The 12,511-nt window shown below is 32.2% G+C and overlaps 1 protein-coding gene across 2 annotated transcripts in view; it reads left to right on the forward strand.

Annotated features, from left to right (window-relative positions):
• Positions 1–12,300, forward strand: part of LOC149085542 (solute carrier family 2, facilitated glucose transporter member 1-like) — a 72,704-nt gene extending 60,404 nt beyond the window's left edge. For both annotated transcript variants that reach the window (XM_089233609.1, XM_089233610.1), the window contains exons 5-10: positions 1,653–1,741; positions 3,462–3,560; positions 5,192–5,404; positions 5,860–5,935; positions 10,832–10,959; positions 11,796–12,300. In XM_089233609.1, the coding sequence (XP_089089735.1) occupies positions 1,653–1,741; positions 3,462–3,560; positions 5,192–5,404; positions 5,860–5,935; positions 10,832–10,959; positions 11,796–11,939 (749 nt within the window). In that variant the 3' untranslated portion in view covers positions 11,940–12,300. The remainder of the gene's footprint in view (positions 1–1,652; positions 1,742–3,461; positions 3,561–5,191; positions 5,405–5,859; positions 5,936–10,831; positions 10,960–11,795) is intronic.
• Positions 12,301–12,511: the final 211 nt, after the last annotated feature.

Consider the following 12,511-nt stretch of genomic DNA (forward strand, 5'->3'; position numbering starts at 1 on the left):
GAAAACAAAAAAACTATAGACTCAGTTGTGATAAACGCTGTTGAAACCAAATGACTGAAGTGCACAATTTTTGCTCGTAATGCAAATCATCACTTGTTATTCGCATCAAAATTTGTTCAAAATTTTTGCTTGTTAATCGAAGTTTCACTATATATAAAGATTTGAGAATTCCATTACATGTACAATAATTTTGTGGTGTAAGTCAATAATCCTCATTTTGAGAAAAAGAAGATTTTATCAGAAATGTTTTTTCATAGAGAGTCCCATGTTAAAAATTTATTAATTTCATAATCTAGTAGAAACTATTGAAGCTGAGACTTAGTTAATTATTTCTTTTCATAGTTTAGCACTTCTGGATTGAATTTTCAGACTTAGGGGGGAGAGCGGGGTAATGCCAAACACCTAAGGGAAATCACTAATTTCTCAATTATTTGTAATAGTTCATTACAAATTTACTGTTAGTAAATACCGTTTCATTACCAACCACAAAATATTTGACTTTATAGTTAAAGTTTTCATAGAAATTTTTTTTTCTGTAAGAGCTTACACTGTTTGGAACTGCCCAGAGGGTCGGGGCATCACTGAATGACCTCGGGCAATATCGAACAGGGTCAGCTAAGTAAGGAATCTAAGATAAATTACATAATTTTTATGAAGCTAATTAATTTAATTACTTAAATGACATCAGCCCTAGAGTCAATTGTTCCTGTGAAAATATACATCTACGGTAAACACAAAGCTAGTAATTACTTTGAATGGATATGAATACTTTTATTATTCTAAAAATTTAAGTAACATTTGTATCTACGTTCTTAAAAAATTTCAAAAATACCATTATTGCAAAATAACATTTGAAACTAAACTAAACGAACCGAGCATTTGAAATTGGCTTAGAACCTAAAACCTAATGCTGCCTACAAAAATGCCAAATAAAATTTTCTGCAGTCTCTGCACTACTGCACTCTGACAACACCATCTACAGCAGAAGGCCTCTGAGCAAAGCTTTGATGTCACTGAAGAAGTCCATTTCACCTGTAGCCATTGGATAAAGCAGGCCAACACATGCAATATCTTTACCCTTTTTTGCAGTGTATCCAATGACTATAGGTGAAATGGATGACTTCAATGATGTCATGAGCTTTGTGTGGAGGCTTTCTGCTATAGATGGGGTTGACTCTGAGTGCATCCATCCAGAACACAAATGACATCTGAACCAGAGAATGATAGTTTTTCACCAAAAAATATATACCTCAACTCTAATTAGCTGTAACTTAGTCAACTTTGGTGGCAAAATAATGAATAATAATTATTTTTGTTTCACATGCCAATGCTTTAAGAATTTTTTACCAAATGTGACTTACCTAAGTATAAAAAAAAATGTTTTAACTTTTTCACACACACAGAAATAGTTTTTTTTTTTTACTTGAATAGCTGTTAGGATGATCTGTGAAACATTTTTTATAATTGGAAGTTACCACTGAAACTGACGATTTAAGAATTAGCTATTCAAAATTGGTATAAGTAGACACCTAGTTTACAAGTTTAGCAATAGTTTGAATAAGCAATATAGTATTTGATGTAAGAAATTTTATGGGTTCTGAAATTTTTTTCAATAATATACAATATGTTCATATTATACACTACCATTGCAGCTCTAACTTGGTTGAGAGGTACTATAGAAGTGCATGATGAAATGGATGAGATGAGGGCAGAATATGAGGCTATGAAACTAGTACCAAAGGTGAGCAATTATGAAAATAAATAAAATGTGTCATTATTAACTTGTATAATTTCTTTTATTACAGTACTGCTTGAAATATTGGAAATGCTATGGAAAACAGTGTTAATTTTTCTGTAAGATTCATTAACACTTGAAGGTTTGCTCAAATAAAATATGGCTGGAGCATATCCAAGCAACACTTGTTTGTTTTCGTTTTATAACTTTGTGAAAAGGAGGAAGAAATATAGTCACATCTTGATATAAAAAGAGCTACTTTGTTTCTTCAACAATTTTGTTATATAGAAAAATTCCTTACAGAGAGAAGTTCATTTTATAGAGACTACTGTAATTTTAAATCTGTATCTAGTTCATGGTTTTGATACCAAAGTTAATATAATTTAAACAGTGAATTTGATTCAATTCATAATATCAACTCAAATTAATAACTTTAATGCTCAACAGCTAATATAACATACATGACTGCTCATTAGTTTCAATATATTCTATATTTTTTGAGTCTAGGGTCAATCCATATGAAATCATCAAGACATTCCTAATTTTTGAAGATATTAGAATGGTTATAAAAACCATCATATTCAGCAAGAGATGAACTAAATTTCAGTAATAGTTACTCCCGCTGTTTACCTGCACTTGGATGAATTTCATTTTGACATTTAGAAAATTTTAGTAATAAGCACTGTTTTGTTAACTGTTTGAAGTTGCTGAAATGTACCTCAGAAATTTCATTTCAGAATTTTTCACACATTCCCCTATTCTGATACATTCCACCTTAAACTTTGCATTTTTATAATAAGTTGCCATGTCTTACAATTCATGTATAAAAGAAAGGAAAAGCTTCTGAGATTTCACACTTCCTCTATTATGTATAAGATATCTATCAAAGTAAACAAATTATGAGAGAGAGTCTTACTTCCTTCAATAAACATTTTTTTGCACAGAAAAGTGAAGTATTTGAAGTCCATTTCAGCGATTTCTTCAACAGTTAACAAAACAGTATCTATATTACTAAAACTTAGTTTATTTGTTGCAAAATATGATGCTTTCGGATCATTTCGATATCTTTAAAAATTGAAATTTATTATGTTTTTAATGAAACATCATTTTTATCAAAAAAAAAATCCCAAAAGTGTTTAAACATTTTCTAACCATTGCATTGAATACTCAATATGTTGGTAAATCAAGACAAAAAATTAACAATTTTTGAAATATGGAACAAAGTGGTCTGGATGATTTCACATTTATTAACTCAAAAAAATTAAAAAAAAAGAAAAAAAGGGTGTATTGAAATGAATGAGCCTCAGTGTATATATTGATGTGAATGCTTTGACAATCAGCATAGGATTGGTCCTGTAACACTCATATCTCAACATACCTTGGGAAATATATTGTTGCATACAGCATGGGTCTTCAGCCTTTCCCACAATGTGAGCCGTATTGAAAATTCCCATGAAGCTCATGAGCCACTAAGATATACTAATCATATGTTATATAGCTAAATCAATTACCATTAAGCTATAATATCAATTAATTTTCTATATGGCTAGTGGGCCACAAGAGAAAGAGAGAGAGCTTGATGGGAAACAATTGGTACAGAGGCCATCCATTCCTGATATACAGTATCAGTTTTGTTTTAATTGAATATTCATATTCTTGCTTGTGTATTTCAGTTATGCAAGTTTTTAATGAAAAATGATTTAATACAATTTTGTTCTTTCCATAGGTAACACTGTATGAAATATGGCACAACCCAATACTTCGAACACCACTGATAATTTCGGTTATGATAATGCTGTCCCAACAACTTTCTGGAATCAATGCCGTAAGTTTACCAAAAAGGATTGTTCACAAAATCTGATGTGAAGTTGAGAGAGAGAGTGTGAATCTCAATCATTTTGAAAAGGTGAAACAGGATGAAAATCAAGAGAGATTTAACATTGACCTATGTTGTGCTTCCCAAGAAAATGTAATTTGGAAGCATGTAAAAAATCAAATACAGTCAAACCTGTATGAAATGGAACATAAAGAGACTGGAAATAACATTTCATTTTTGGCAGGTTTCCACTTTATAGAGGTACACATTAAAGCATTGATCATCGATGGAACTATCTTTTGATTCTGTCAACACAAGTTTCCATCTCATACAGTGTACGCTTTAGGTTTCACTGTATTAAAAAAATAAAACTGGTATTGCACAAACTTCTTTTGTTATAGTATAAAATATAGTTTATATGCAAGTAAACATTTTCACATAGTTCATAGAATTTCAGAACAAATTAGTGATTACCTACACCTTTTCACTTCAGAAAGGGAGATGACTAAAAAACAGATTGAGTTCTCTGCTGTCAGTGATGGATCCATTTTTCGTGTTTATATAAGCTGATATTTTTGATAAAGTAAAATGAACATGAATTATTATTTTTAACTTTTATAATTCAGTTTTTATAAATGATTATCTGAATTAGAAGAGCATAATCAAATAAGAAATATTTTACTTGAAAAACTTGATTCAACTAATTGGAATCCTTATTTGGTCATTTTATTGTACCACTGTCTATAAGTGCTTACAATTTATACCCAATTTTAAATGGCTCTTTTTCACACCTTTCACCAAAGGATTGGGGTAGGTAGTAGTTGTGTCCATTATTTAATATAATTAATATACCTTCTATAATATAATTGTATCTGTATTGCATTTGTACCATTAGCAGTGTATGCTCTGTTACAACAGATTAATGGTCATGGTCATTAGCAATGTAGACGCTGAATTTGAATATGCTAGGGAAAATAAAATGTAATTCATTTCTACTGAACTTGAATTTCATCAAATCTTTTTGGATTTTGTTGTAAATTATATATTAAAAATTGGTAGTGATGCTATTGTTTGGAATTTCAAAATGGAGGAAACAAAGTTTGATTACACATTGAATAAAACAATTGTGCAAAAAAAAGAAATATACATAAGTTTTATATGTTACGGCAAAAGCCTGAAGTCTGGCTATTTCCTGCATTGGCCAAGGGATGTGGCCAAAGTCTGATTATTAGGAATGGCTAGTGTTTTTTCACTTTGGCTGGATATTTTACGGTTGCTGGAGATCCCAGGCCAAAATCTGATGTGCTGATGAAAGATGGTCCGGTAGGCAGCATATCTATTGCTTTTAATTTGACGGTAGTGTGCATGTGGTAACAAAAGAAGTGCCATATTGTAACAATATTTCGTTTCATAATAAATAAAGAATAAATAAATTCAATATCATGCCTTTTTTTTTCTGATTTTGGCTGATCATGCCATGCCATTTTGCGAACTAGCTAGCGAAAGCCTGAAATCAAGAAAAGATCACACAAAAGATTAACATTGGCCAATTTGCAAACTGGCCCATTTTGGGCTTTGGCCATAACATATATATATTTATCATGTTTACAGATAACCAAGTATTTTCAATTCTCACACAGGCTATCTTTTTCTCAACTGACATTTTCCTGAATGCTGGACTAAGTGCAGATGATGCACTAAAGGCTACTTTAGGTATGGGAAGCATCAATGTTGTAATGACATTAACATCACTTGTGCTTGTTGAAAGAGCAGGACGCCGCACTTTACATCTGATTGGTTTAGCAGGAATGCTGGTCATGACTATATTGTTAACCATGTGTTTGGCCCTGCAAGTAAGTCAAGGTTTTAATTTATGCTAGATATGGTATATTACTGTGCATAAAAATGTTTTACACATAATTTATGAATACTTAATAAATAATAATAGATATATAATAGTACAGTCAATGCTCATTTTCATGAACTTGTATAGACTTGAACAATTAGTTTGTAAATAGACAAAACAGATAGGGAAAGGTGTCAAAGGAAATGACGTATTGTTTGAAGAGATGTATTAACAGAGGACTAGTTTGTAAAAAATCAAGTGTTGGCTTTAATATATATAAAGTATAATCACACACACAACATATTTCTGAATGCCAGACTGTGTATGTTTATTTGATTTGATTAACAAATAAGTACCAGAAATAAATTATTTTTGCATGTAACCTGATTGCATGAATCCAGGGAAAATTAAAATTATTATCCAGGAATAGTAAAAATTTCAAATTTTTCATTTTTATTCCAGGAAGTGGCTCCTTGGTTATCCTACATCAGTATTATTTGTGTCATCGCTTTTGTCATCATGTTTGCAACTGGACCAGGTAATTAGAACATTATTTACATACTGCACATTTAAAATCATAAATAAAAGTACAGTCCACCCTGCTTAATGTGATCACATCGGGACTCAGGGTTTGTGATAACAGTAACTAAATTATAACTACAGTAGAACCTTGATTATCTGGGCATGGATTAACCATGCTACGATAATTTTAGTTTTATTGTTTGACTCTTCCCTATTCGTATTATTGTTGCTTGCTTTTTTTTATTGGATACATACGATTTTTTGAAGGTGGTAATGAAAACAAGTATTTCCATTTTGTAAAGCGCTGCTGGATTCTATTCTTTTACAGAACTGCCCCCCCCCCTATTCTCAGAGCTGTACTCCCATGTCAACTTGTTGAAACAGCAGCTCCTGGTAGGCACACACAAGAACCAGAAATTGCCCTGGGGCGATGTACATTTGAAGATTTACAGGCAATTACAGGTGATGCTATGAAAAAGCTTCTTATGTATAGGGGGATGTTAGTTGAAATGTATTTTTTTTACAACTGAAAGACAAGGCATAAGTATGGTATAACTTCAGATGTGGTAATGTGACCACGACTCATCAGCTGGACCAGTGATATTCACTATTTGTGTCATCCTTGTTGTACCTTTTAGAACTGTGTAGAATGGCTGACTAGAAAATCCTATGATCACCTTGCCCACCAGCTGCCCATATAATCGAGGTTCTACTGTGTTTCTGCCATCAACGAAGCGCTGTTTATTAGTAGTGTGGCTATGTAATTGTATAAATAAGTAATTTTTTCATTTGATATTTTTGTGTATGGATAATATAACTATATATACTATATTACCTGTTTGGATAGTCATTCCAAACAGGTGAAAAATACATAAATACTTTTTTTGCCATTTTGTTGTTTTTAGTTTTTTTTCCACTTCTTGTGGTTTAACCGTGTTTTTTGGTTATCTGTGATCACCTTCTCCACCATTAGTCTGGATAACCAAGGGTCTGCTGGGAATTCTTATTGATGAGCGATATTAGGTTTTCTGAACATTCTTCAGTGGTGGTCAAAAAAGCGAATAGAATGATCAGTATCATTTTCAAAAAGGTATCTTCACGTGCTCTTAGTCATTCTTCCACTTTTCAGAGGCTTAGTTCGTCCTGGACTGGAGTATGCTGTAAGGTTTTGGAGACCATACCTATAGAGGGACATAGACTTGGTTGAAGGAATGCAGAGAAGAGCTACGAGTGTCCTTATTGACACACAAGGCTCGAGTTATGAAGAGACTTCATTTTTTGAATATGTTTACATTGGATGAATGCAGGTGTCAGGGAGATATGATCGAAGTGTTCAAAATTGTCAATGGGATGGACCATGAATTATTAGTACACCTTCAATTGTCTGCTTTTACAAGGGGACACCAGTATCGATTGGTACCCAAGGGAGGATATAGATAAGATATTTTACCTAATGAACTCGAGGCGACCACCGATAGACAGCACCTTCACTTCCAACCCATCTCACTAATGGCAGTAAATTGCAATGTAGCGATATGGCCAGAGTTGGTGTTTGGTGAAGTAGTAGTATCGATTGGCAAGGGACAATTGTATGTTATGGTGTGTCGCAGGGAATTTTTCTCTAATAAGGTTGTTAATAAATGAAATAGCTTACCTCGGACTAGTAAATTCTAATACAATTGGCACGTTTAAAAAGAAATATGATAAACATGTTGGGGGGTAAATAGAGATGCTATCCATACTTAGAAAAAGACAACAATCAGTATTCTTTATGGGCATGGTATATTATTTTATAATCTATATATTGTTTACAGTTTTTGTAATTGTATTTTTAATTGGGTTGCTGCATTTTAGAAATATATGACATCCATATTTGTTGTGTGTGTGTGTGTTATGGGTATCTTTTTCTTCAGCCACCTCATTGGGCATTTTGTCTGTTGTGACGTTGTATTTGTATTTATATCTGGAGAAAGTCCCATTCGCAAGCACAGTGACCATACAACCCGATTGGTTGCACAGGAAGTATGGTAAATGGGTATATTGGCAAAGCAGGAAAACTGTTTCTCTTTCCGACATAATTGATTGCAAAATGTTCAATAATATATTTTTTGCTATTCTAGAATGGAACCTCTTAATATTTTACATTTTTGTTAATCAGACATGAGGCATTAGAATGAAACTGTGTAATGTATATCACAAATTGTGATATTTTTTTCATGTACACAATTTGTTTCATAGATCCCTTGAGAAAGTCTTTTGGGAAAAGAAATTTGGATCTGGTCAACTGAAAGAATTGATAAAGAACTGATATAGAAACAATTTTTTTGTCATAGATTTACCTTCACTATAGGATGGTTATTGCAAAAGCAGCTCCACACATACTACAGCGAATACTACAGAATGCTTAAAACATTAAGGAAATGTTTGTCAACAAAACAGAAAGGGGGGGGGGTGGTGGAGAGAGAACATCTAGCCTAATACAGTCTTGCAGCTTCATAACAACAGCTTACAGGAAAAAAAATTAAGTTTGGTTAAACTTTAGCTTCAAACTTTTGACGGAAAAATTTTATAACATTATTCAAAGTCTCGCAATAACTATAAACCAATTTTCCCCCATGTTATGGTATTGGTTCATTTCTTTTTCTTGGAAAAGTGATAACAATACCAGAATGATCACATTACCCATAATTCTAATAAACGACGTTGACCGTATATAAAAATAAATGATATTAAACAGTTAAAAATTGATTGAGCATTTACTAATTCAGGTGTGGATCCAGGGTGATGTGTTAAAAAGGGGAGATTTATCGTGTAAGTTCATTGGATCATTCTACATTTCACGAGACAGACCAATTTTTCTTATATTTGCCTCTTGGGAAGAGCTCCCATCTGAATTTGCACACTTGTGCTAATTGAAATATTAGCATCCTCATACACACAGTACAAATATTTTGTATATTAATTTTGCTTTTTAAGAGTTTCAAGAAATATGTTGCCATTTTTGTACTGCATAATGTTTTGCTCTGCAATTCTTTAATTTTTGCTTGCTTATTCCAATATTACTTACACGTTCAAGGACTACAAAAATGTTTCACTATCTACTTATTTTGCCATTAAACCCATCTAATCTGTGTGAACGAATATGTATAATAGCCAATATTTTAATAAATGTCACTATATTGGGGTACTTGTGATTTTTAAAGATAAAATACAGTCAAGCCGGGATACATCAAAGTTTCACAGGACCGTGAAGAATATTCATAATATACTATACACATTTGTTATAACCAATACATTCCCAGGAATGAAATCTGATTTTTCCAAAATCTTTGGAAACTGGATGACTATTTCTTTTAAAATGGGTCCATAAATCAATAAAAAAATTTCTTATGGCCTTGTATAATCAAAGATTACATTCTCAACATCTTAATCCCCAAAAACATCTCTGGTCTGAGACACTTGAACATTTTGCTAGCAAAAAAAGCAAACAAAGTTCAAACTATTTGAATGTAGTTTGTAAAACTGAAAGGATCCTAAAATACAGAGAACAGACAAGGTGCTAATCTGCCAATTCAATAAGTTCTTAGAGTTCAGATATTCAAGAATTACCCAGAATCTTTAACTCAAATTTACTGCCATGCCAGAAAAAGCTGTATTTTACTACATGCTGCTCTACCTCAATGTTTCTTCTTGGCATGCTGACTAATGCGGGAAATCAAGGCCATAGCGAGAGGGCAGGTCTTGGTGATCTCCGCCTCACAAAATGTAAGAAAATGATGGGGAAACTACAGCCAAATCTATTGTTCTATCACTTTGCCCCCCCCCCCCACAAAACAAAATTTCTGTCTACGGGCCTGGGGAAATACAGTATTGTCAACAAATGACTGACCCCAGTAGCCAATACGCAAGGCTAAGACAACATGTGTGGCTATGTCAATACATCTTTAGAGCAAGTAGTTATTCAAGTGGTTGTGTGAATAAATAGAACACATCCACTTTTTTCAGAATAGTACAGTACATCACCTTCAGACTTGGCTTGTAAAAGAGAACCTAAACTTCATATTATTTGACCTTATAAAATAAGTTTGAATATCTCTCATCACAAAACACACAACACAACACACACCCCCCTTCATTATATCCAATATTTATAAATATGACAATTCATTATAAATGATATCTAAAAATTTTTTATACTGCAAGTACACAATGAAAAAAAATTGTTATAACCGGTATAAAATATCACAACATCCAGTCTTCTGTATATCTTGTATTAACAAGTGGAGAGCGACATTCATGTCATATATATAGCCCTCTGGTGGCTCGTCGTCCATGAGCTATTAGCTGATCGGTTTCACCGTCCATTGCACGGCTCCGTTCGGCATATATACGCTCTAGCGAAGGAAAATCTCTATCTCCTCTGTAGCTTAGTGGTCAGAGCACTCGTCCGGCAATCGAGGGACCCGGGTTCGACTCCCGGTAGAGGCAGAGATGAGTTTTTTCCTTCCTTAAAAAAAATTAACATCTCAAATAATAAATATCTTCACAACATCCAGTCTTCTGTATATCTTGTATTAACAAGTGGAGAGCGACATTCATGTCATACATGTCATATAAAATATCTAATTTCATCATAGCTACACTGGAATACCTTTAAAATTTAATTTCCTTCTCTCTCTCATCTAAACATTCATCTGATTAAACTCTTTATTCTATGATGACTATAAATTTTTATACTTAAAAAACTGATTTTCAACAAAGAATTGAAACTATATAAAGTCTACAGTTCCAATTTTCTAAAGATAAAACACATTATAATTGAATAATCTGGCCAAGAACTATTTTTTTTATGAATGTCAAACTATGTATGGATAGACATTTTTTTAGAATAAATTTCTTATGAACATTTCAGGCTCTATTCCATGGTTTCTGGTAACTGAATTATTCGGCCAGGGTGCTCGCCCAATAGCAACAAGCATTGCAGTCACAGTGAACTGGAGCGCAAACTTCGTAGTTGGGCTTGGATTCTTACCACTTCAAGTGAGTTTATGACTAAAAATAAGCACTTATTTTAAAAATAAAGTGCCAATAAAGTTGGAAGTAACATTGCATAAATGAAAGAACACAAAATCGAAACCTAGTTTTAAATATAAGTGTAAACAAGTCCAAATCTCAAAAATGTTATTTCATTTGCTGATTCTGCTTAAAAATGATTTTAATGCAAAGAACACTTCAAAGAAAAATCATAAAATTTAATTAAATTTCATTAATAAAATTAATAATGAGGATATTACCTTTAACTTCAATCTTGAGAACTTTTAAATTTTTTGAAGATAAAAACATGAAAATTTAAAATATTTTTCTCAAAGATATTTGGTGAGCCATAGAAATCATATTTACAAAAATTTATCTTCATTAGACCTTTTGAAACATTAAAATTGTGTTTAAAACTTGCTACATGTCCTTAATTCTCAAGAGAGAGACTAAACGAAACAAAATAATTTAAGGTCTATTTTAAAATTGTCATTAGCCTGTTGAGTGCTTATGTATCTTGTGACAATCAAATAACATATATGGCTTTTGCAGCAGAAATATTGATAAACATTTCAGTGACATGTTTATGCCACCTACAAAATAAAAAAGACAAAAATATGTACATGTAATATACATTACATATTATACCTTTATAACTGCTTGTTTTTATTTTATTACCAGTATTCTACCAATTTTAGGGTTAAAACTTTTGGAATATTAAAATACATAAATGTGTTATACAATATTTCTTAAATATTTTGAAAGCTTTGATCACTGCTCATTTTCGGCAGGTTCACATGTGGCATTTCAAAAAATGAATACAATTTTTTATTTCTTTTCAGAATATTCTTGGTGTGTATGTGTTCCTGATTTTCACATTTTTACTGGCAATATTCTGGCTATTTACATACAAGTGTGTCCCAGAGACAAAGAACAAGACAGTGGAAGAAATAGCAGCTATTTTCCGTCAGAAAGCTTATCAGTGAATTACTGGAATTTAGAACAGATTGTGCAATGTGCACTTGCTATAAGTGCAATAACCATGTATGTGGGCACACTTCAACATAGCGAAGCCAAATATTTTAGACATTATCTTCCATGCAATCATGTATTGCAATAAGAAACTGCTGAACAGTTATATAAACACTGACAAAGGACAGTAGAGATTTATGACAATATCAAAATGAACTGTAAAAAATATGAAAATGATGAAAGACATTAATATAGTTGAATGAATGTGAGATATGTATTTTATAAGTAAAAGAAAATAAGTTTATTCTGTGGTGCTGTTTCACGTGTGATGTATCTCTATGGTTGTGATAAATAAAATGAATAATATTGTTTTAATGCAAGAGAAAAAGGACAAGAAACTTCAGTCACCATGTTGAATGTTCTTTTATTGGTGCAAGAGCATAAATATACACATTTCATTACACATAAAATTAGGAAAAATGAAATTTGTCTTCATATTTTCTCAAATAATATAATGCATATCTTATAATATCCAGATTACAGTGAAACTGATACTCGATATAACGACAGATCTCTTTACCATAGG

The sequence above is a fragment of the Pholcus phalangioides genome, unplaced genomic scaffold, assembly GCF_987345545.1.
Source record: "Pholcus phalangioides strain wild (caught in Gottingen) unplaced genomic scaffold, Ppha-v1.0 ptg000007l_1, whole genome shotgun sequence".
Classification (NCBI taxonomy): domain Eukaryota; kingdom Metazoa; phylum Arthropoda; class Arachnida; order Araneae; family Pholcidae; genus Pholcus; species Pholcus phalangioides.